Genomic DNA, 22,215 nt, shown 5'->3' with positions numbered 1-22,215 from the left:
AAATTCTTATTGGGTTCTAAATGCTTTATTCCTTTCTTTAAGAAAATGTCGGGGATTTGAAAGAGCTGTGCAATTAAGAACTCTACACGATATGCATTTAATATTTGAATAATTGGATAGAAAAATGTGAGATAGACTGCTAAGGTGTCGCTGAGAGATGCATAGAATAATTTAGGTAGATCATAAAAATTCCTTGCACAGATTTTATAAGTAACCCAGTTTTCAACTTTTCATGCCAAGAAGAATTGAAGGTGTATTGGCAATGTCCTTTCCTGTAGATTAAAATCGACATTTCTATTCTTGCTTAAAAATTGAGTTCCATATTTGTATTCTAATCCATCTTTCTGGTGATAAATGAAGGTCTTTTTGGAGTATTCTGATACCGCTGGTTGTTCTAAAGCAAGGGCTGCACTTAGTGGCAGGAAATTTGGAGGCAATACTGTGAGTGCTGTATATTATCCAGAAGACAAATATTATGACAGAGACTATGCTTCATGACTTCATATACACTTATCTTTTGTGCTCTAATTTGGAGGTTATAGTGTTTGTAATTAACAAGGCTAAGTAAAACTCGCGCACAATTGTAAAAGATGTACTTCTCAATGATTAAAAACATTTTGTAAATGGCCAAAGTTAATTGCTAGTTCTATTGTATTTTATCGTTCTTTCTTATCCTCTTCTTGGTTCATTTTATCTTTCTTTTACTGCGATAGGCTAGTAGTGCGGTCTTATTGTGTTGTTGGCTTGTTGCCTGTGGCAACTATTTGTAGATAAACGCAAATTTTATAGCTAACAATCCCTTTTGATAAGGAGTTACCAATGCTTAGTAAGTCAAGATAACAATATAGCCAGAATCCTAATCGGTCTTTTGGCTAGTGCGCGGGATCTTACGATAAAATTAAGCCCCTATTTGGTTTTCATTTTTTCCTTATTAAAATGAAAAATATGATTGTTATCCGTCACATCAAGCCATCAAATTTGAATTTTTATCTATTGTGTGGGGTCTGTAACAGATGTATTTTTCATTCTCATTCTTCCAAAAATAAGAAATAAGCGAGGCTAAATTTTTAACAAAATTTTGATCTTTCAATCTTGGGACAGTCTGAGCATCGTCCTGTCTCTGTCTTCTCCCCCACAGTTTCCTAAATTAAACAAAAAGGTTAAGACGTGTCAATGCCATTTTTCCATGCAAGTCACATATATTACTTTCTTATTGTTAATATTAACCTGTTGAAGATCTAAAAAAGGGAGGTGCCTTAAATTTAAGTAAGATCTTCGAGGCAAAGGGGCCAGCCCTACACCGACCAGTTGGTTCTTCTGTGCAGTGGGAGCGGACTGAGGCCGTATTTGCATAGGATTCGAGGTTTTTCCCTTATAAAGTGGGATTTCATTATTGTGAGGGAAGGAACACAAAATTAAAATAGCAATGCTTCGTGTACAATGAATTTGACAACATGGAATATTGTCATTAGACAATTTGAAAAATAATCCATCTTTTGAATCAATACTTTTTTGTCACACCCATCATTGTCAACAATGTTGCACAAAATCATTGTACAAATAGATTAATTGGAATTAAAAAGGTTTCGTATAAACCATTAATGATTGTTGAAGCAAATAAGGGTTGGAATCCATCCTTATAATAAAGCAACAATGATGAGCAGTTTTATGTTGATGAGGAAATGACAACGTGGAGAAAACAACGGCTGAAATTCTCTATTGTGACTTTGTAACTCAGGATGTAATGTAATATGCTATTGATGTTCATTGTGATCCGTTCGTGAATTTAAGAGAGAGTCCATGGGAATATTAGCCACCTTACTGATAAAGGCTCATCAATCATCTCATCCCGGGCATGATTCTTGACTTTATCATAATGTTTTATGGAATCTACTATCAGATTGAACTATTCCTCCAAACATGAAAATGATGCGAGTTTTGGACGTAATGGATGGATACAATTGTTCATCCTCCAATTGTTTAGGAAAACACAAACTAAATATAGAAATCAGTCAGCTTGAATTATGCTTACCATCTCATCTACAAGTCAAATTTGATTGAAAGTACAAGCATAATTCATTCTAAAATTCACTAAATCGAAGAATCACAAGTACAAGCATAGACCATATCCCTCATTCATATTGTGCTTATCATGTCTACCTCTAAACCCACAAACCATTTTTATTTTGAAATGGAAAGAAAGAAATCGTCTAATAACAAATATAAAATAGGTGGAGAAAAGGAATCTCATGATAAAAAAAAGAAAGAAAGAATGATGTTTCGTATAAATCATTAATTTAATTTTTTTGTCTTTATAGTTGATGTCTCTGTGGTCTACTCGCACGAATGAGGGTAGGAGTTCCCCATGGGATAAAGCAAAAATGGCAAGAGAAATTTTATGTTGATGGAGGAAATGATGACACGAATTCTCTAAAATGACATTGTAGATCAAGATGTAGCATAATTTGCTATTTGCATATTTGTCGTCCTCAATTTATTTAGGAAAACACAGACTAATTTCAATCTAAAAATCAATCAACATGGATTATGCTTACCATATCATATAAATCATATTTGATTGCAAGCTTTATAATTCATTTTAAAATTCACATTTAAACTATAATCTTTTCCCCACAAGAATTCAATAATGAATTGAAGAATCACGAGAACTAGCATAGACCGTATCCCTCATATTGTGCTTATCGGGTCTATCTCTAACGTCTAAACCCACAAGCCATTTTATTTTGAAATGGATAGAAAATTCAAGAACAGTAGAAATCGTCTAATAACAAATATAAAATAGACAGAGAATTTCACGTAGCCACACGACAAAGTAAAGTGTCACGGTCTCCTGTAATTGTGGATAAGACTTCTGACCAATTCCTCGAATCTCTTATCATTTTTCAAACATTTTTTTTCCTTAAACCATCTAGTCATCCCTAAATAAATTATGATTGTCATCAGTATCACTTAATCCTCAAGATTCACAAATCTTAGCAATAAATTGAGATTTAAACCCACAAAACAATTTTTTATCATGTGATCTGAGAGCCCACACTGCACTTTTTTCATTACTGATTGAATCTTTCTTCTTACCTTTTAGTTTTGGATAATGTTGCCACCTACTTTAGCTCCCCCACTCTATATGACTATAAATACTCAACTTATTGCACAAAGATTTCACATCCTGTATACGTTTTCCATACAGTGTAAAAATTTCTTGTTTCTGTGGGTACATTCAGTTTGTTTCTTTTGAAGATTTTCTTCTTGTAAGAAGAAAATGTTGGCAATATTCAAGAAGGGTTTGGTAAATCCACCACAGGAATTGAATGGCCCAGTTTCTCCTCAAGCTGCTGTTAGCCCCAAGAAATCTGAGGAGATATTGAAGGGTTTTTTATCTGATGCCTTCAATGGCTTTTCCATTGGCTTTGGTGACAAGGCATTATTGGCATATACTCCACTAGAACCCTCATTCAAGGCACATCAAAGGTTTTTCCTAAAAACCACCCCCTTTTCATATGATTTCTGTATTTCCCTTCAGATCATAACATGTAGTGAGAAATGATCATATCAATCTCTTTAAGTTTTTGTCTTTTTATTTTTGTTGGAAAATATGTTTTGATAAATGATGACTATGACATTGCAGGTTGTTCTGTGGTGTAAATGACATGTACTGCATTTTTTTGGGGAGTTTAAACAACTTGTGCACCCTCAACAGGCAATATGGCCTATCAAAGGGTAGTAATGAGGCCATGTTTTTAATTGAAGCATATCGAACCCTCCGAGACCGGGGCCCATACCCGGCTCATGAGGTGCTCAAGGATCTTGAAGGAAGCTTTGGATTTGTGATCTATGATCACAAGGCTGAAACTGTGTTTACTGCCCTTGTAAGTGCTGATCATCCTCCAAAACTTTCTGTCAAATTATAAAATCTGGGGGATGATTTTTTTGCTAGTCTTGAATTTTATTGACGTTAAAAAAATATTTAAAATTGTCTGATTTTGTTGTGGGCAGGGTGCAGACGATGCATTGAAGCTCTACTGGGGCATAGCAGCTGATGGATCTGTTATTATCTCTGATAATGTGGATCTTGTCAAAGCTAGCTGCAGAAAATCATTTGCCCCATTCCCACCAGGTATGTTGAATTTAGTATACCATTCATGATTAAGTTTTAAGCAAAATGTCAATCTATGGGCAAAGCCTCCTTTATTCGGACTCGAGATTGGTGCCTCAAACACAAACTGACAACTTACATAAGGATTCAAATAGCAATTCTTCCATAATCTTGTTCAAAAAAGATGCTGAGTGGGAATCTCATTATATCAAAAGATCTTTGTAGTTCCAGATGCTCCAGCTACACGAGAACTAGGAACAGAGACTACAGAGCTCTCCCCCATTATGCATAATCTAACTCGATGTTCGGATGAATGCAGGGTGCATGTACCATAATGAAAGAGGATTGATGAGCTTTGAGCATCCAATGAACAAAATGAAAGCCATGCCCAGAATTGACAGTGAAGGGGCAATATGTGGAGCCAATTTCATGGTTGATGCCTATTCTAAAGTCAATAGCATGCCAAGGGTTGGGAGTGAAGCTAATTGGGCAAACTGGGGCCAACAGGCTTGATGTTTAAATTTTAAATCTACGGATATTGACATGACCAACAAACTCAACCACCCACTTTTTGCTTTATGTGAATTTGATTCTGTGTTATTTTCTGTACCCATTTTAGTTTATTTAATTCTCCTCAGCATGTAAATTTGGTAAGTGACTGTAGTTTATTTAAAACATAAGTGAATTTTCTTGTGTTCAAGTGTTCCCTTCTTAACAATTATTAACAACATAGCATAACATAATGGCAAAATAAAAAGCATAATCCCCAACAAGTCAAGTATGTAACAAGTTGGCCTTCAAGACGGTTTCCATCAGCTAGATCGTTACAATCGCATGGCTCACTTTTTCATGAGTAAATAGATAAAAAAATTAATCTCGATAAAATAATAAAATACAAATAAAATAATCGAAAATGAAAGGGAAAAAAATAAATGTGAAGGAACATGTGCATAGAAGTACACACCCACACCCACATGGTAAGGAAGCAACAAAAGTCCGTCCAAGGATCAAGGCTGACAAAGTAATCTGTGTATAGTTTGTTCATCTGAGGTTGCAATAAAAATTCCTTAGCTTGGCAAACTGATCTCGAAGAAGATACATTTTAGCAACATTAACAGGCAATTCAGATACTAGTGAAGAAAAAATACCAGAACAGAAGATTACGGTATCAAGCCAAATTTCATCAAACAATTAGTACACAAAACCACAAATCTGAATTAATAAAAGCTCAAAAATGTAAGAATATGTCAACTCTCTATCTTACATAACATTGGTTTAGCAAACCAGCTTGAATGAAATAAGATATTAAGAATTATGGAGATAATGAAAACCTTTAGTAGGGGAGACTTTTAATTATAAAATCAAATTGGAGAAATTAGCTAGCAGGCTGGTCATTGGCAGGAGTAATGGGTTCTTCAGTTGCAACTGGAGAACCATTAGAAGTGGCCTCTTTTGCAGGTACATCAGGGGCCTCTTTAGCCCCTGATCCGGTTGCCCTATGTCCCACATCTTTCTCATTTTTGACATTTTTTCCATCTTTGTCGACTTTCCCGTCCTTGGCCGGAAGTGGTGGGGGTGGTAACATATGAGATGGAGGATTATGCTTCAGCTTCACCAATAAATGGCGCATTCTTGAAAGATCGGTAGGTTTTCCGGGTTTGGGCCCTTGAATGACAATTATTGATGGCTTCTTTACTTGATCCTTCTTCCTTCCCTTCTTCTCAATATGGGGTACCTCATTGGGAATGAGCTCTGCTATAGCTTTCCAGTATTGTTTTTCCGCTTCTTTGTGGAACTTCTCTTGATTGACCAAGTATAACTGTTCAGCGTACAAATTTATCACATCGAATTTGTCACTTCATCAAATGAACATAAAATGTAGAGTAATTCTAGAAATATTAACCTTCTCTTTCTCTCTGTTGGTAGTCTTGTTTGTCTCTACATTAAGCTTTCTTTTCTCGTAGAAAGCTTGCTTATACTCTTCACCTTCTTGTATAATTTGAGCTCGCAGCTCTTTTTCCCTCTTCTCCTTCTCTTCAAGTCGAATGGCATTTTGCCTGCACCAGAAAAACATATTTATGCAGTTAAGAATTTGTGAATATTGTTTATCAACACCTTTCATTTCATCTATGCTTTTGAAGACACGACGATGGGTATAAACATGAAGTGTACTGAAATTGCAACAGCTTCTCCTTTCATGCACTGAAGAAGGAGAAAGCCTAAACATAAAAAATTGCAATAGGCAAGCGTGGGCAGAAAAAAGTTTCAAATCATCTTTGTTAAGATTTGGTTTATCATCCACTAAGAGAAGAGATCAGAATAGACATCAGAAGACCTGGACTTCTATTTGGTGCAATCAGAATGTTAATTGATGAATAAAAGTCTTCCATATAAGGAGGCATGTTTGGAAATGTGACCATGTATTGTGGACTCATTTGTACTAGGGCTATGTATCGTTGGTTTATGAATCGTGAATAATGCTACATGTAAATCAGCCCTGACAACATGGTTGACATACCCCCCCCCCCCCCCCCCCCCGGGATGTGGAGGAGTGCCGTGGTGGAATGGATGAGTTCAAAATCAAGAGTGTAGATGTTGCCATGTGGAAGAGTGTAAGTGTAGCAAGGTATCATTGACTCGAGTGTAACTGCTCAAAATCTATTTAGCAGCCTAACATTCAATAAGAAATTTCCAACATAATTGTTTTAACGTTTGTCTTGAAGAAAATAAAAAAAGAATTGAAACAGGCACCTTCGACTCTCTTAACATGGCTCACTTGAAAATAGCCTCAACTTTTACCAGCATTGACCTAAAAACCTACTAAGAACCTATCATACATAAAATTTTCGCAGCCAACCCAGGATTAAACAGGTTTTGGTGGTGCTTGATAATAACAGATTTTGCTTCTTCCCAAACAACATACCTAAAAATCCACAAAAAACTCCACAATGCATCAAACCAAATATCTAGAGTTCAAATCAATAGATGTGAACAGCACTATCTAAGGTGTGATTTTGTTTTAAAAACTTCTAGATTTCATAATTTTAGTACAGAGAATTCAACTTGAAATATACTCATCTCACTAGCTGAATTTTTGAACAAGCTAATAATTCTGGGGGGGAATTTCTAGTACTCCCGGAGTATGAAGTACTAAGTACTACAGTTGGGACCGACTGTTTAATTGGTACCAAACATTAACATGTCAATTAAATAGAGGCAAAGAATACTGTACTTGAATAATTCAGCTAGATCCTTTTAAGTTACACCAGTAATCTAAATAATCGATAAAAGCAGAAGAGAAACAGAGAAAAAGACAATTTCGAAATTGCATCATTTCTGTAATCTTGTTTTCAGTTGCACCATTTTCTTTCCAAGATTCAGCTCAAGCCAATTAAATGAACCATTAAAGAATACGAAAGATTAAATCTTGAAGTCCCAAAGTATACAGACCTCCTAAAAACAAATAAATTACTTTATAGTACAAACCCGATTACAAAATCAACAGAGGCTGTCTATAGTTGAGCAATAGATCGCATCAAATGACAAATACTCACATAAAAAGTTACTAAAGTAGTATGAAAAATCTGACCTCCGCCATTCACGAAGAACGAAGCCTTCTTCTGATTGCAACTCAGTTGGAGGCGGAAGGATCGGCCCGTCAGAGCTAAATATTCCCTCCGAATCTTGGCCAATATCATAAGATGCCTTCCCGTTGCCATTCGAGACCGGGACGGATTCAGGATTCGACCCGAATCCGAAAGGATCAGAACTGTCCACCGAGTCCGAGACGTGATCCACCGTCACATATTCCGACTCCGCGAACTCCGTAGTATAAGGTGGAGTGTCAGGCATGGTGAAGGCGGCGTAACCCTCGTCGTAACCAGTGTATCCACCGTCGTTAAATGCAAGACCCGGCGCATCGCCGTCCAGGCTAAACGCGTCGAACGATGCCATCTCAACAATCACTATTTCTCTCTATATGCAGTGGAGGAATCGGAGTGAGGTGATGTTGCAATCAAAGAATTTGAATCCAAAGTTGAGGTAATTTTAATTCATTTCCTTTCGCTTTTTCCTGTCTTCTACAAGTATTAGTTGTTATTATTTCATGCATTCTGAAGTTATTCTACTTCAGCTCCACTTCTTTCAATTCTGATTCTATTTAAAAGTTACTTATTTATAAGTAAATTTGGTTGGTCTACATTGTGGGATGCGTCTTTGAAACATGTTAGTAAGAAGAAACTCAAAACACGGACTCATTATTCTCAAAATTCGTAAAGTCTTTTGCTTTTTCTTGAACAATTTATTGATAACGAGAAATAATTATTTTCATTGTTTTTTTTTTTTTGCTATATTTTAAAAATAATGATTTGTCACATATATCTTTATAATATACTCATTTTCAGAACAATATTGAGAAACGAATTAGATTTTAGAAGTTAAATCATAAAGTAAATAAATAAGGAATAAGGTTGTAGACTTAAATTTTCGAAATAAAGTTGAGAATCTTTAACACTAAAATTTATCCACTACACTTTTTTGCTTTTTACTTCTTTATACTTTTTCTAACTTTTGCACATATTATACTTAAACTACCGGCTATTGACAGTGAGAATTAGGTACAAAGATTATGGCTTCAAATCAGATCAATTGATCGATAATGATTCACAACGGGAATAAATCGTAGAGGATGTTGTAGCTAAACTAGTTGTAGTAAAGAAATATTGATGGCACTGAAATTATCTTATAAGACGTCTGTTTATTAATAAAAAATATTAAAAAAAACTAAAAACTAAAATATATTTCTTATAAGCTTATAAACCTGTGTTGGCTAAGCTTAAAGATTACTCAATAACATGTTCAATCCCACAACTTTTATAGATTCCACCAAGGCAATACACAGGTTCGGGTCCTTCTATGAGTTGGAGCCATTAAATTCTTGCTAATTATTTATTATTGGAGGATGTCATCCCCTCAGGACTACCAATAGCTTCGATTGTTGAATCTAAATGTAAGCTTCCGACCTATTTCCCAACAAAGCCACTTCTAAGTAACTTAAATACTTTCGCCAAATATAAACTTGTCTAGTATCCTAGCCAATCTCATCTTATTTAACGATTACATTTTTAATCTCATAAACAACCGGGATAACCCTGATTTGTCTAGTCATATCAACACCACGTCTCTTTCAAAATGTTGGCTTCACGAATAATCACAGATAATCTAGGTGTCAATTCTCTTTGGTTTTTATTCTCTTGCATTCCACTAAATTCTTTCAATCCAAGAAAAGATTCTGCTAGAGACGAGGTTGCCTACAAATGTGTAAAGCATACTTGACAATAAAAAGACCACTTTCATCAGCTAGCCAAGTATCAAAGGGAAAACTGTATTCATCTGTAGTTCAAACTCAAAAAACTCTGACCCATATTCACCAAAATTTGATCTCTGTCAGAGTTCAGTGAAAAAAAAAAAAAAACCACAAGAAGCCAGTCAACTGGACCCGTTATGTGTAAACTCAGGAGGAAGCTTAATGAAATCCCAGGCTAAACACCAAGCCCTTTGCTAAAATCATGGACAGATGTCATCATCCCCAGCTTCCTTTTTTTTTTTTTTTTTTTTTTTTTTTTACAGGCCAGGATTTGCATTTCGGGCCAACATAACTGTGCAACAATCCATGATATTCCACAAATGTACATTGTTTAACCGAACAGAGGGAGAAGGGCAAGCATCTTCTCAGGCTTTAAAAAGTCTCTCTCCAAACACTAATGAGTCTCAAGAGGCAACCACAAGTTAACCGGCAGAACCCTAATTTTGGCTGCCTTCAATTTACAGGCTTCAAAATGTAAGGAAACAAAAACTATGGGCTCTACCAAGTAGGAAAATGGATTTGCGTTTCATAGCATTGGAGAAGCATTTTTGGGATATCTTGCAGACGATGGCATTCGCTGAAAAGATCGAGAAAACTCTGATTTAAATCTTTTGTTTGACATCCCCTGCAATGACCTGATTCACAAGGAATTAGTAACATAGTAGACATATATTGGTAAATCTAGTACATAAAGAAGCTGTACGAAGCTGACAGCACTTAAGGAGATTTTGGAGAATGGAGAAGTATAGACAAAAGAGACTCATTTTCCGCATTGTCCAACATGAAAGCCCGCATTGTAAAACAAACTTAAGATGGAAGCTGAAGCTCTGACATTTCTTCTCCAACCTTGCAACAGTTGAGTGATCTCATTTACTCGAAAGCTCCACATTTCAAATAAATGTACACCATACAACCCAAACAAGTGCATAACCAGGGTCATACTCTAGCCATACAATAAATTCTGATGCAGAGCACCTCGAAATTCAATTTTATGTGCAATCATTTAATCAAAGGTCAGCAGACAGCAAAACCCACTAACCATGGAGAATCCTGGCGTTTGTAGGGAAACTGATTGGGCATGGATCTCAAGGTTCCAAGACCCTTTTCAGCAGCCTAAGGGAAAAAAATATAGGGTTGAAAACATGAAGAGCAATTTAATAAACAAAAAAAATCTAAAAATTAAGTCCCTAATACTAATAAGAAAGAACGTGGAAGCGAAAATGTATACAAGAGGGAAGCAGGAAAGCAGCATAGTACCTGTGTCTTAGCTTCATCCCATGTTAGTCCAATCCCCTTGCCTAATACCTGTCCATCAATTTCAACCTAAAATGCCAAAAACAGCACAATTCATTAACAAAGAATACTTGGATATCACAATTCTGAATGTACATAATCAGACATGCAAAAAATTGGCTACTTCTTCGTGCATCCACTATCAACCATCATTTTGGTTTAACCAGTGAGTTCTACTAAATGTCTTGTCACTCACTCAAATTCTGATGCACATAGAAAACTATTTAAAACCTCCAAATATGAGGATTACTAGGTATGGAATCGTTATGAACCCAATGACATCTGACAATCCAAACAGCCAAAAACAAATTAATAGATACAGACATATCACCATTGAAGATTCAAAAATATTTAACAATATAACAGCATGGTAGAGGCATTGTATCAAGATTTTAAAATCGGAGTTTGGTGAAAAATCATAAAAATTTTACGTGAATAATTCTAAATCCAATTCAGAATTCCCAGGGTCAGGCTATCGAACGCAATCTAAATGAACATGAATGCAAATCAAAGTGAAATCCAGAATAATTAATCCGGTCAAGGGACTGATATAAGGCTTCGATATAGTACAGGAGAAGAAATTATTATATTATATCCGATCCATATTAACGATTTATGGAAATGATGGTATAATGGTAGTGGGTGGGGGTGGCTGGAAGGGAGAGAGGAATAGAAGGTCCCCAGAATAGAAAGTTCATCTAACAAGACAACGTTTTTTTTTTTTTTTTTTTTTTTTTATTTTTCAAAATGCCTAAATTGCTGACCTGTGCATATACTTCATTTTTCTGGCCTGGATTTGCTGAAAACTGAGGTTGAGTTTGGAATGCAACACCAAGGCCCTGCATCATGCAATGAAGAATAGAATAATGACAGCATGCAAATGGGAAATGGAAAGTAGAGAAATCAGAAATAGTAGCATTTTGACTATAAGAAAGAAACTCACCAGTTCTTTAAGCTCCGTGATTGAACCCATAGACTTCTTTGAAGCCTCCAGTCTAGGGTCCAGAATCCTGGGTGACTCTGATGCAATTGAAAAAGATGTAGTCTCCTCCTTAGGCAATGGCTGATATCCAATAGGGTAGGCATCACGAATAAAACCATTATCATTCGAATTAGCAAATCTACTCCCATCTGCAGCCATGGAACTGGAATCAGGCTTACGCGACAAATATTTATCTGCAAACAAATGGTAATAGTCAGCATCAGTGCAGAAAGCATAGCATGATCTGAAATTTTTTGACAGCCAAATAATTCAAAACTGTTTAAAACATTCGTCAGTAATTCCATGAAAATTAGCAAAATTAACTCTGCAACATTAAAGGATAGGAAATGTTTATGTCCGCACCCTAAATAGTATATTTAATTTGTTAAAGACAAAATAGTTCTCATTAATTATCTGCCCTCATTACAGATTGGCTAAGAAACTTAGCCTCCAAAACCAAACATTTCCCTCCAGATTCCATAACTTGATAAAAAAAGATAGGCCAACAATCTATAAGGATCCCAGCTCATTTCCATGCAAAGACTCTCCAGAAAATCTGTATGTGCAGCACGTTTTACTCCCAACAATACGAGTCCGAGATGGCACTAAACAACTGTCAGCTACATTACACAATTTTGTAATCTAGCCGAATGTTAACTCAAGAATAATTGGAAAATATTTGCTGATGAAGGCAATACACAGATTTTGAAGTCCCAAGGAAAAGAGGAATAAAAGAGCTTGTGACAGTCTGGCTGATTGCTGTTCAATCTGCATCTAACGACGGCAATATTTTCACTAAAAGAATCTGCAATGTGGTAAATGTCCCCTAAATAAATCTCAACCTTTATTTAAAAGGATTCCTTTCCACCGACACCTGATCCTGATCCAAGTGGATCAGACAACCACGGGATGGAAGAAAAGCTGAGGATTACGATGAATCCAGGCTATCAGGTATATACATTCGAGTGTATCATGCCGGCACCTTAGCACCAGCTTGGGAGTCAATAGTTACCCCAATAATATTAGGATCCACATCGGTATAGCTAAGTCATGATGATTAGAAGTATCACGGAATCTAACTTAGCATGATTGATCCTGCTGTCGTCTAATATGCCTGGTTAAGAAAATAACAGATTTTGCAAAACAGGTGGACGGGAACACTTTGGATCCAAGGCATGGGAAGTATTCTTAATTGTTCCTACCAAATTAAAGCCCCAATTCCAGTTTCTTTGGTGTAAAAGATATCCTGTTGGATAATTTACGTCAATCTCCATTACTAGTTTTTTATGTATCTAGGTCTTCATAAAACACAATGCCCACAACATTAACACATTTGCCCAATTCATATAAAACTACAAACTGTTAAATTTAGGCAAGAAGCTGAAAGGGTCCAAGAAATAAAGATTCTCTCTCTCTCTCTCTCTCTCTCTAGAACCAGATTGCATATCCCAAAAATAATTTATTGAGCCAGTTTTGAATTATCTTACCTATTAGAATATTTCCCAGGAAAGGGAATAAATAAGAATTTGAAGAGCTGCGTTAAATGAAACTACAAAAGCTTGGAACAACCAACGGGAGTACTTCTTATCATACCTATCAGACCCAACAACGGTCATTGACCCAGCCAAAGCACCAGGTCACACGTTAAATCGGCAGGTCATTACATGATGCAAATTTAAATAAAAATAATTTTAAAATAGAAAAAATAGTGCATAAAACAGCAATAAAATTAAAAGTGAAGAGGCATATTTTTATTTAGAAAGGGAATACATAGAATTTGGACAGTCATTAAAAGATAAAATACTCAAGAAATAATCTATTTTTCTGTTGTATTATGTGTATATTACTAATTTGATTGATATAGCTAACAACGCAAGTAACAGCTCAACAATCAGAGGCTGCAATGCAACCTCGAGGTCGGAGGCTCATTAATATTTTGAAAACACAAACAGTTTACCACAACTGGTTCAACCACAGCCAAAACCCAGCCTAGTTCACTTCGGTTTCCTCTGGCTTTGACCGGTTTAATTGTCATCCCAGTGACATCAATTGAAGGAACATTCGAGGTTGGCCTTCAACAGATCCAATAACATCACCACGACAGGTGAGGGGCCCAGTTCACCATGTCTTTGGGCGGTCCGGTCTGGGTTTAATAACTATGCTTCTTAATACAAGAGAAAGAGTTCATAAATGTAATCTATTTTCCCCCTCTTAAAAGTCACGTCTTGTATTTATAGAAGTTAGCTTCCATCTTGCCAGCTTGTGACCTATCGGAACAAACAAATACTATAATCTCCACCTTCATATCTTCACAACTAGAAGTACTAGGAGTCCAACTTAACATAATTGATCTACAGAGTCCTCCGATCAGCTCAGTTTACAAGGATATCATATTTTGTGCTCCTTGCTCCCATATTCTGATTCTCCAACACTTCAAGTTCTTATAAATTCCAGGAGACCGGATTATAAATCCAGCTACTTTTTGTTACTGAGTAGTATATTCTCTGACACTAGTGCTTGTGCAGCGAATCATTTTATACAATTAATATAGTTAGATGAAGGAAAAGGGAGCTTATTTTCTGTAAAATAATTAGATATAGGTTCAAACAATCAGAACAAATGGTCAATGACAAAAATTAATGATCTTTAGGTTTCGGAGATCTGGAAAGGGAGAGGAATAAATACAAGTAAATCAGGTTGAGACAGGGAACGTGTCACATTAATGACACGTTTCAAAGACAAAGAACCAGCTAATTTCTCCAATAATTTACAGAACTATGTGTTTGAAATTGCATTGAGAAGCCTCAAGTAAAACCGTTGTCCCAAACATATTTCAAGCCAAAGCCTCCTTCCTCGCTGTGCTAGAGAATATGAAAATTTATCAAGTATAACCAAAAGTAATATCAAAGCTAGTTTCTAGTGTTCAAATCCCTTGTCCTTTTCAATCCCCAAAATTTTCTCTAACAGATCAAACTAAAATTCAACCATAGCTGACAAGCTAGCACCATGACAATCTTCAAGCCTGGCATTCGAAAGGAGCCGAGCTGAAGTGCAACCTCAAGTAGACGTGTCACATGAAGTTAAAAGTTATATCATTTCCAAAAGCTACAGCAAAATAATTAGAAGTATCCCACTGCCAACATTGTTTTACTTTCTCTTTTTGCTTGAGGCAAGCAAATGAAGGCAGAAGAGATTGAACGGTGATACACAAAAGAATCAAGTTACGTATAGTAACTAAATGTATTATCAACTAAGAAGAAGACAAAAATTAATATCTTACCAGCCAAGGTCATAAGAGATCCCTTAGCAGCCTCATGCTGGGCTTCCCTTCTTGTGCTAGCAATTCCTTCACCAATTTTCTCACCTGCAAATAAAACCTACAGAAGACCACAAGAAACACAATCTCATTAGAATTCTCACAAAATGTTTCCAAAACAGAAAACAAATTAGTAGCAGAAGGACGAAGGTATTAGAAATATATTTTAAAGATTCTCAATGGTGCATATTTTGGCCAGAGAAGAGACAACATTGTTAGTCATTTAAATATCAGTTCTTAATTGTGTATTCTCAATAGTGCACAGATTCGGTCACTTAGAGAAATTTTTTTAATAATTTAACAATTAGTTCATAATTGTTTAATTCTAATTGTTGTCATTGCTATCAGAAGATAATGTAAGGCAACTAAACTGTGAGTGAAGCGGTGAAACCACCTCTACAGAGAATTGTAGTTCCATGCTTGAGACGAGTACTTGCCTGAACTCCACCTACAGATAGTTGAAATAACCATAAATGGACCTCAAATGTGACAAGACAGTTTGTGAAGGGATCCAAGGGCAAATTACCAACTGTTCCATACCTTTGTTCCACACTTGTATGCAATATCCTGTAAAGCTCCTGCAGGTGTTTCTGGGTATGGATCTATTTGCCCAGCTTCAAGGTCAAGATCCTTGTTTCCTGAAGATGGTTGAGCTATGGGAGCATCCTCACCTTGGAAAACGAGAATATAATATCGTCAATAACACTATCTCTCACTAAAAAGAGCTGTATCTCTCACTTGTACAGCTAGTCCAGGCAAGACGTATATGATATACCAAATGAAACTAGCTCTACAATAAGGAAAAGAAATGAATCATATTTTTGAGTTAAATATCTCTTTTTACATAGGAACTGAGGAAAGATTTCCCAAAATTCATCTACGAGCTTTTTCAAAATCCCCAAATGTCCCTATAAGCAACAAACTTGCCCAGGAAACCAGGGTAAAACACCAACAAGGTAATGCTTATTTGTTAACTCGATGTTCCCCCTGATACAGCTATTTCAGTCCTTTTTTATTCAATTTTTAATTTTCAGAATGCGAACCAAAATTGAAGCAGAAAAGACATGATATTAAGATTTCCCCTCAGTATGAATGTGTTATATGTGCGCTATCAAGAAAAACTAATTAATAACTAAAAATCATCAAGAAAATCCATTTTATGAATCATAAAATCCCATGGCATATTCAATTCACACATAGGTTAATAAATATAACAAAAAGAGACAGATGAATCAACGGACCTGAAAGCATTTTGTGACGAGCTTTGTCAAGAATAAATATGAATTATCACCTAGTTTCTATAAAGGGTAATTAATTCTTTATATAATAACCTTTCAAGTCAGACTTTATCATTCAATCACAACTTCAAAGTTAAAAACTATCAAAAACTTAAGGGAAGATATACATATAAAAAAAAGTACATATCAAATTAATCATGGGAAAATTTATCCAAGAGGTTCTAATATACTTGAGAAATTGAATAAGCAAACATAAAGAATACGTGTATTACCAGACAAGGAGTAAAAATTAGGCAGTGACCGGTTTAACTTTAATGGTTCCTCCCTTGGCAGTGCCTGCATATATAAACCTTATAATATTAGTATTTATTACACTTTGTCAGTCAAAATAATCCTTTCAATTTATGTTTTATACACTTGAGCGCTATAAACCAGGTAAATTTAGATGTGAATTACCTCCTTGGGCAAACTTTGGCTTTCAAGAACTCTACCGGGTGGGACTGAACTCTCCACCGTATGGATAAATGGTAAATGATGAGGCCGGTGCTCATCGATAGGAATAGACTCGGGAATTGAAGGAATTTCCTTAGGTGGTATCACACGGTTCAGTTGCCTTGGACTCATCTCTTCTTCAATGGGAAACCACCCACATGCCGGAACCCTTGGCACTGATACTTGCATGGGTGGTTGAGCAGGAAATTGAGGTTCAACTGATGCATGGTCTCTACTGTCTTGACCATGTTGCAAAATGAGTAGTCTCCTCCTAGTATCAGGATCTAATTCAGATTCTGGTACCTCGCCCTCTTCCCTTGCAGGAGAGTTTTGCAATGTTGTTTCTGCTTTGCCACGTTGAGCTAATGGCGGTTTGAGTAGCGTCGTCAGTTGAGGTAATTGCTGATTGGGAAAAGACGAAGCTGGCCCTTCCATCGTTGTTGGTGGAACTGAGAAAGAAGAAGATGGTACACTACTCTGGAGAGGTGAAGCAATTCTTGGATCTACACGTGCCATTGTCAAAGGGGCAGTTGAAGAAGCTGAACTTGCATCCTGAGTGTTCAAGCCTCAAGGTTATTAAAACTTAAAAAGATGGTTACCATGGGCTAACAGAACAATTAGAGATAGTTTTTAGTACACGAAAAGGACAAGCAGAAAAGAAAGGATGTCATTAGACAGACAGTTTTCTGTTAAAATCTCCATTAAGACTTTCACCAGTCATTAAGGCGTATTACATATGGGCATCAACTAAGAAAAATAAGTTCATCAAAGGGGACATTGCACCTTCAGTAGCCTCCTTTCCACCTCAGCATCCGCCATACCATCAAAACCAATCGAATCTTTATTTCCATTAGAAACAGAAGGATTGTCCTAAGAAGAAAGGAATTGAATAATGTCACTATAATCTATACTAATGACCATAAACACAGTTAAACAACTAAATAATTCATCATATCATAATGTCAGACGCATGACAACCCAACATAATTGCAAGACTGGCTCAAGGTACAAAGTGATGTCCTCACTGACCTCCGAAATCAAATAGTTGCTCACATCTGGCGGAGAAGGAACTTCTTTAATATCATCTTCATATGCAACTCCAGACATTCGTTGCAAGAGAACTTCATCAAATTCCCTGTATCAAATATATTTTTCAAGTCTAATCCTAACACTAGAAGAGGTATGAACCAAAATCTTGAAAAACTAAAACTAAAGAACAACTACAGCGGTCACCACCCGATGTTAGTTAGTGCTTGTGCATCAATAGTAGGGTCCATATAAACTTACTTGAAAAAACGTCCTCTAACATTGCAAGCTACATTTCTTGCAACACACAGAATAGGGATTGTGTTATTGGCCTGTGGAATATAATTTTCAATCATCTCATCAATTGAATGAGCTTAGATTTCCATAAATTTAAAAAATTATACACATATGGAAAGTACTTCAGCTTGAGGGGCATAATATGGAGCAAATGCAGGAACAACGTGCACTCGTGGCTGATCTTTCTCGTCCCACACTTTTAAACGATCATCAACCACTAATGTCATCTTAGGATGGCAATTTCCAACTTGGAAAACATTGAAAAGTGATTTCCTACAGCCTGTTAAGAATTTAAAGGAATGAGTACAATAGATACAAAAAACATGCTACATATGTAATATTGACAAATTCCACCAAAAGTGGAAATTAAAGTTACAGTAATCAAAACTTGCCAGCCTTGACACAAACAATACGGTCCAACAGCTCTTTGGAGTCTATCAAATTCGATTCTGGATCAAGAAGCCTCCACATTTCTAAAGCATAATCTCTTTCGGCCATTGTGCAAACAAAAACCTCAAATCGTTTCCGACCAGTAGCAGTTAAGTAGCTTCTAAGATCCTCCCAAGCAGGCCTCAACCTAACAAGGACACTGGTATCACGTATCTGCAGTCATACAAAGTAACTTTTAATATCACGTATCTTCAAACTCATAATATGACAAAAAGTACCAAGCCCATCAAATCTTCTTGAATTCGTTGCCATTGCCCAAACTATTAGGTAACTTCACCTGAAATCTGCCACCGCCCACCTCTACCCCCCCCCCCCCCCCCCCCCCCCCCCCCCCCCGGGGCCCAAGAAATAGCAGGAATTAAAATTGAAAAATAAACTTCTCTTAGCAAGTGATATGAGAGCAAACTTAAGTCTAACTAGACTAACATAACAAGACATAGCTGAATAATTTAGTATTATATGAGATAAATAATGTGCAGTACACATACCAGAGGATTAATGCGTGTGAGAATAATGTTTTTATCTTGCAGACGTATAAGGGGTCGAACAGTAGGTTGAAGATTGTTTGACAAAGCTGGAACCACTTCAGACTGAGATTTAATCACCTTCCCATTGTCGACTACCTGATCTTTTTCAGCATATTGCTTCAGAATACCTTTGTCATCTTGATAACGTTTAAACTCAGCCATCATACCGGCAACACGTTGTGGATCAGATTCAGAATTTATTTTTCGCAGCAAAGCTTCTATTCTATCCTCAAATGACCGCATTGTGTTTGCAACTATTAGTGTTTCATCAAGATCAAATACTATGCCAAGGCATCTAAGATTCAGCATGACAAGGCAAGAATTGTAAAGTCCTGATGCTACATTGAACCCCCAAAAGCAAGGGACCTGTCCTTCGTACTTCCGAGAATGCATGGCAACTAAATGAAGCTCCTCTCCTCCAAGTGTCATAACTGCTGTCTACAAATACATTTATTAACAATGAGAAGTGGAACTCAAATAAAAACACTACTCTTTAAGTAGAATGTAGAGGTGAAGGAAAAAGGACAAAACAAATGAAGAAGATAAGTCTTTCTGAGAGCAAAGAATATATAAAGAATAATGCTACTTTGACCAAAAAATCCCACCAGTTCCAGTTACTGAAGATGCCATGGCGGGAATTGATTGGATGGGATAGCTGACTATATTTAAAACAGTTTAATGATGAAATGCCACTTGGCATTATGTCAAACTTTCAGTTCCTGTAGCATGATGGATATATAAAACTTACAGATTCCACAAAACATATATCAAGAAGGATTCTTCGATAACCTATAACGGCAATAACCAGTTACTTAAAAGCCTAAAATTTCAATCTGAAAAAACAATTCTAGAGGCAATATCAAAACAAAATTCAAGAAAAACTTAGTACTCACAGTACAATTTTTTACGAAAAAAAACAAAAACATTTTTTTTTTTTTTATGTATAAAGTTTATATTTACATATAAAAAAAATAATAAAATAAATGAAATAAAATTTTCCATTTGGATATATGTCAGTCTCCTTTATGCGTGTGCTGCCCTTCATTATGGATTAACAGAAAAGAATTATCCTGTCTGAAACTGAATATGTTTAAACATACTTCTATAGGTTCCAATAGAACTAACGTTCAACACTCGTTTTATCTGATGCCCAAATTTAAACGTAAAAATCATCATATGTGACAAAAAGCATGTCTTTGGTGCATCAAAACCATCACAAGTGTTAACAAAGAAAGAATTAATTTCATTAATTAGCTTAATAATTCCCTAGGACATTCTTTCTAAGAGGATACGCTTCAGAGATCAAAACTTTCCTGGTAAGCGCCAAAGCTGCAGTTCCAAGATCCTGTAATTCTTCAAAATGCACTAAAAATAATCAAAATTCACAGTAAATTTTTCCAGTGTCATGAGTATCATTTTGTCCAAAGTTCAGTCTTTCTTCAGTGAGTCCGGTCTGGAACAGAGAAATTTTCATGAAGACTGAATCTATCAGAATTCATTCTTTCTGCAAGTTCACTTCTGTATCAGAGTTTAAACTTTTTTCAGAAATATAAGAGTTCCATTTTCTTTAGTAGTTGATATTAGGGTTCTTTTAGTGTTACTTGAATGAGGTTTTCAATTGAACTAAGTTTGGGGATTTTAGTTAATTGTTTGAAGTTTCTGTACTTGGTTGCGGGCAATGCGATAATATACCTTGTTATCTCTGAGACATGTGGCATGCAAAACCGAAAGCAGCGAGTCCTGATGTTGTAACGACTCCGATTTGAAGGCAATTCCGGTGGACGTTATGGTGTGAAGCACCGCTAGTGGCGGACACCTCTCACTGGGTTGTGAATAGTGAGATATCCGAATTTCCTTAAGACGCTCTCCCCATACGACACCGTCTTGAGACTGTTTTGAATACACCACTACTTCTCCCAGCACCCTTTCTCCTTCGTAAACCACCACCGATTTTCCGTACATTTTTCTCAAAAAAAAAATCAAAATTAAAAAATGAAAATTCTCAACCAATTTCTCTTCTTCAATATAGCTGTACGGAATTCATTGGTCTGTGAAGTTTGAGGGGAAAATGAATATTTTAATCTAACGGTCCTTGAAATTGGATAGTTTCTTCTTAATAATCAATCCGATTTTTCCAGATTAATAGATCTATTGCTGATAAAATCAAGAAAAAACTAATAATGTGGACAGATTAGGGTTTCATCAATAATTGACGATCACTGTGAATTGCCGATTCTCTTGATGTGTCCGAACTGTAATTCAGGATTCAAATATGGGGTTCGACGATGATTTCATAATAGCAGCAGTACAACAGCATATGTGACGATGAAGAAGAAAACCCTAGATCCAGGAAAAATAAAAAGGTCAAAATATCGGACTCCCCCTCTCTATTGTCACACAGTGCCCCACCGCCCCCTTACAAAAGATGCTGAATATTTATTTTGTAGATTTTAGAGTTAATTGACCCGATCATCACTAAACTTACGTTGGCGCCCTCCATTGCTCACTACACTTTAATATATAGAATTTTGATCACTAAACTTCTCAAAATATCAGACGCTACTCACTAGAATTAATTTCGCTTCGCGTCTCTAATGGAATGGCTGATATGGCATTATGGCGACAAATTTCACAATTGGTGCCTCATCAAATATCTCATCGCAGAAGATGGACAATCCATAAAAGGAAGAAGTCTTTGATTGCTCACTATTATTTAAAATTGTCGAATTTTGATCACTAAACTTTTTAAAGTGATGCTGGGATGATATAGAAACACGTGTTTTGTTTATTTTTGTGTGTTTAATGTTGTGTTATTATGTGTTTCGAAAGTTCTTTTTAAACTAAACATTTTATTGAATTATTTTACTCTTAAAATTATTACGTGTTATTATAGTTATTATGTTGAATGGTAGAAGTCGAAAATTTGGGTGGTTTTGAAATTATATTGCAGTTCATTAAGAGTTTAATATGTTTGAATCTATTTGCTTGGTGATATGCTTGTTTATAGTTTCAAGTTTCATAGTATTCTGAAATGATAACATATTTCATTTCGTCGGTGTCTCTAATGCCACATGATCTTTTGCACGTGGAATAAAATAAGATATTTTAAAGAGGG

At 36.0% G+C, this 22,215-nt stretch overlaps 4 protein-coding genes across 12 annotated transcripts in view; 2 read left to right on the top strand and 2 right to left on the bottom strand.

Moving 5' to 3' along the window:
- The window catches only part of LOC111368582 (splicing factor U2af large subunit B-like), an 11,660-nt gene extending 10,988 nt beyond the window's left edge, over positions 1-672 (top strand). For all 4 annotated transcript variants that reach the window (XM_022989914.1, XM_022989913.1, XM_022989916.1 and 1 more), the window contains one exon: positions 361-672. In XM_022989914.1, coding sequence (XP_022845682.1) covers positions 361-498 — 138 coding nt within the window. In that variant the 3' untranslated portion in view covers positions 499-672. The remainder of the gene's footprint in view (positions 1-360) is intronic.
- Positions 673-3,149: 2,477 nt separating this feature from the next.
- LOC111368581 (stem-specific protein TSJT1-like) lies at positions 3,150-4,814 on the top strand. Its single transcript, XM_022989911.1, has 4 exons — positions 3,150-3,489; positions 3,647-3,887; positions 4,015-4,135; positions 4,434-4,814. Exons 1-4 carry the CDS (start codon positions 3,281-3,283, stop codon positions 4,625-4,627), a joined length of 765 nt encoding a protein of 254 aa, XP_022845679.1. The 5' UTR covers positions 3,150-3,280; the 3' UTR covers positions 4,628-4,814.
- A 68-nt stretch (positions 4,815-4,882) lies between these two features.
- On the bottom strand, positions 4,883-8,269 carry LOC111368580 (clathrin light chain 2-like). Its single transcript, XM_022989910.1, has 3 exons — positions 7,704-8,269; positions 6,018-6,171; positions 4,883-5,933 (listed from the first exon to the last, which is right to left on the bottom strand). Exons 1-3 carry the CDS (start codon positions 8,066-8,068, stop codon positions 5,490-5,492), a joined length of 963 nt encoding a protein of 320 aa, XP_022845678.1. The 5' UTR covers positions 8,069-8,269; the 3' UTR covers positions 4,883-5,489.
- A 1,066-nt stretch (positions 8,270-9,335) lies between these two features.
- On the bottom strand, positions 9,336-21,517 carry LOC111368579 (RNA polymerase II C-terminal domain phosphatase-like 1). Of its 6 annotated transcripts, none has more exons than XM_022989904.1 (18): positions 20,793-21,517; positions 19,062-19,538; positions 18,516-18,726; positions 18,246-18,403; positions 18,088-18,158; positions 17,830-17,935; positions 17,584-17,670; positions 16,765-17,352; positions 16,581-16,644; positions 15,611-15,741; positions 15,465-15,518; positions 15,035-15,131; positions 11,716-11,948; positions 11,537-11,611; positions 10,737-10,802; positions 10,519-10,592; positions 10,197-10,325; positions 9,336-10,114 (listed from the first exon to the last, which is right to left on the bottom strand). In XM_022989904.1, exons 1-18 carry the CDS (start codon positions 21,060-21,062, stop codon positions 10,006-10,008), a joined length of 3,000 nt encoding a protein of 999 aa, XP_022845672.1. In that variant the 5' UTR covers positions 21,063-21,517; the 3' UTR covers positions 9,336-10,005. The 6 variants fall into 6 exon arrangements, with proteins under 6 accessions (XP_022845672.1, XP_022845677.1, XP_022845676.1 ...); XM_022989909.1 differs by having other exon boundaries at positions 19,062-20,453; positions 20,793-21,021; XM_022989908.1 differs by having other exon boundaries at positions 19,062-20,553; positions 20,793-20,971.
- Between the last annotated feature and the right edge of the window lie 698 nt (positions 21,518-22,215).

Source organism: Olea europaea, chromosome 19 (assembly GCF_002742605.1).
Source record: "Olea europaea var. sylvestris chromosome 19, O_europaea_v1, whole genome shotgun sequence".
Classification (NCBI taxonomy): domain Eukaryota; kingdom Viridiplantae; phylum Streptophyta; class Magnoliopsida; order Lamiales; family Oleaceae; genus Olea; species Olea europaea.
This window is presented reverse-complemented; position numbering and strand designations above follow the sequence as displayed.